General features: G+C 28.7%; 1 protein-coding gene across 1 annotated transcript in view; it reads left to right on the top strand.

Moving 5' to 3' along the window:
• Window positions 1-2,500, top strand: part of atp8b1 (ATPase phospholipid transporting 8B1) — a 39,364-nt gene that overhangs the window by 32,153 nt on the left and 4,711 nt on the right. Inside the window, exons 23-24 of the mRNA XM_043229926.1 lie at window positions 462-753; window positions 2,009-2,232. Of these exons, the coding sequence (XP_043085861.1) occupies window positions 462-753; window positions 2,009-2,232 (516 nt within the window). The remainder of the gene's footprint in view (window positions 1-461; window positions 754-2,008; window positions 2,233-2,500) is intronic.

Here is a 2,500-nt window from a genome sequence, read left to right as displayed (position 1 = left end):
TTCAAAGTTAAAGAATATTTTGAATAAAAAAAAATCGTAAAACTTGCAAGGAGGTGTAAGGTTGTAATAAAAAAAATTAAAATAAAGGTTTCTTTTTCCTGGTATAATTTGGCTGGACAACAAATTTTAGAAACAAGAAACAATGAAGGAATGAATGAAGCAATCAGTGAATCAAACAGTGAATGAATCAATAAATGAATCAGTCAATCAGTGAAAGAACCATTGAGTAAATGAATCATATAGTGAATGAATTAATAAACGAACGGATGAATCAGTGAGTCAATCAATCAATCAATCAATCAATCAATCACTGTCCTGCTGCAGAAACATTTAAATCAACAGTTTGCATGAAAATAAAATGTTAAAACAACACAATGCCATTATCTCATAATAATGTAAATGAAAGATGTTCAATCATCGAAGTTAGAAAATAAAACCTGAACGTCTCTGTTTGCGTGCAGAATGAGATCCTGTATGAGAAGAAGAAGAAGCGTCGTCGTTTGCGTCTGAAGAAGCTGAGGAAGAGACACACAAACTCCAGCAGCGCTCCGGACAGCAGCCAGCCCGTGGACGACTGGGAGAAGGAGAAGAGGCAGGAGGACTTTGTGGACATGGCGTGTGAATGCAGCGCGGTCATCTGCTGCCGCGTCACGCCCAAACAGAAGGCCAACGTGGTCAGCCTGGTCAAACGCTACAAGAAAGCTGTGACTCTGTCCATCGGAGACGGAGCCAACGACGTCAACATGATCAAGAGTGAGCGGCAGACTCTCTTTAAAAAACAAAACACATTATTATTTATTTTACGTTTTAGGTGGAGTTATTTTACTATATAAAGTTAAAATAAAATTATAGTTGAGCTTAACTTTATTAAATTTATTAGCTTATTTTAAGTTTTATTATTATTATTATTATTATTATTATATTTTGTTTAGTTTTATAGTGTTATTATTATTATTATTATTATTATTATTATTATTATCATCATTATTATCTTTTTTTAATTTATTTAAAATAAATACGAATGGTTATTGTTTTGGCAAGTTTAGTTTTTGTTTGTTTTTTTGGTAATATGTTTAAATATGCATATACTATATCTAGTCTTTTATATTATTTTAGCAAGTGAAATGGATATAGTTATATCAGTGTGTTTTTATTACTTTTTTGTTTTTGTCCTTTTTGTGAGCTGCTTTTTAAAAAAAACAAAACATTATTTTAATTTTTATTTGGAGTTATTTTAGTATATAAAGTTAAAATAAAACAAATAAAAAATTTAAGATTATAGTTGAGCTTAATTTTATTAATTTTTTATCTTATTTTTAATTTAATTAATTTTTGTTATTATAATATTTAGTTTCGTTCTATAGTGTTTATTATTATCTTTTTTATTTTTTATGTTTTGGCAAGTTTTGTTTTTGTTTGTTTTTTTGGTAATATGTTTATATACAGTATGCATATACAATATCTAGTCTTTTAAAAAAACATATTTTATTTTATATCAAGTGAAATGGATATAGTTATATCAGTGTGTTTTTATTACTTTTTTTGTTTTTGTCCTTTTTTGTGAGCTTCTTTTTAAAAAAACAAAACACATTATTATTTATTTTAAGTTTTAGTTGGACTTATTTTAGTATATAAAGGTTAAAATAAAACAAATAAAAAAAAGTAAGATTATTCTTGAGCTTAACTTTATTTTATTACATTTTTTGTTTATTTTTAATTTAATTTTTGTTTATTATTATTATTATTAATATATTTAGTTTCGTTTTAGGTATTATTATTATTATTATTATTATTATTATTATTATTATTAATTTTTAAATTAAAATAAATACAAATTGTTATTGTTTTGGCAAGTTTTTTTGGTAATATGTTTATATATGCGTACTATATCTAGTCTTTTTAAAAAGAAAAATTAATTTAATTAGTTTAATCAAGTAAAATGGCTCTAGTTCTGTCAGTGGCCCCAAGTATGAGTGTCCTGACGCCTGCTTCTCGTGCTCCTGTGCAGCCGCAGACATCGGCGTGGGCATCAGCGGTCAGGAGGGCATGCAGGCCGTGATGTCCAGCGACTACGCCTTCGCTCAGTTCCGTTACCTTCAGCGCCTCCTGCTGGTTCACGGACGCTGGTCCTACATCCGAATGTGCAAATTCCTGCGCTACTTCTTCTACAAGAACTTCGCCTTCACCCTGGTGCACTTCTGGTTCTCCTTCTTCAACGGATTTTCCTCTCAGGTAAAAGACAGCTTTAAGGATGCATTCACGATACTTTAATTCCAACTATAGAACTATCCGTCTATCTATCCTAACTAAAATGCTCAAGTTCAGTAGCATTCTCCATACCACGGGGAAAAATGACTTTATTACCTTAATCAAAATATTTTCCTATCATCGAAACTCTAAAATTCAGGGCTTTTTAAAATAATAATGACATTTATAAATATAATATATTATAATAAAATATATTATTATAATAATAATGTAATATTTTATATTTATAATA

This window comes from Puntigrus tetrazona, unplaced genomic scaffold (assembly GCF_018831695.1).
Source record: "Puntigrus tetrazona isolate hp1 unplaced genomic scaffold, ASM1883169v1 S000000116, whole genome shotgun sequence".
Lineage (NCBI taxonomy): Eukaryota > Metazoa > Chordata > Actinopteri > Cypriniformes > Cyprinidae > Puntigrus > Puntigrus tetrazona.
Note: the sequence above shows the minus strand (reverse complement) of the source record. Positions and strands in the feature narration are given on the sequence as shown.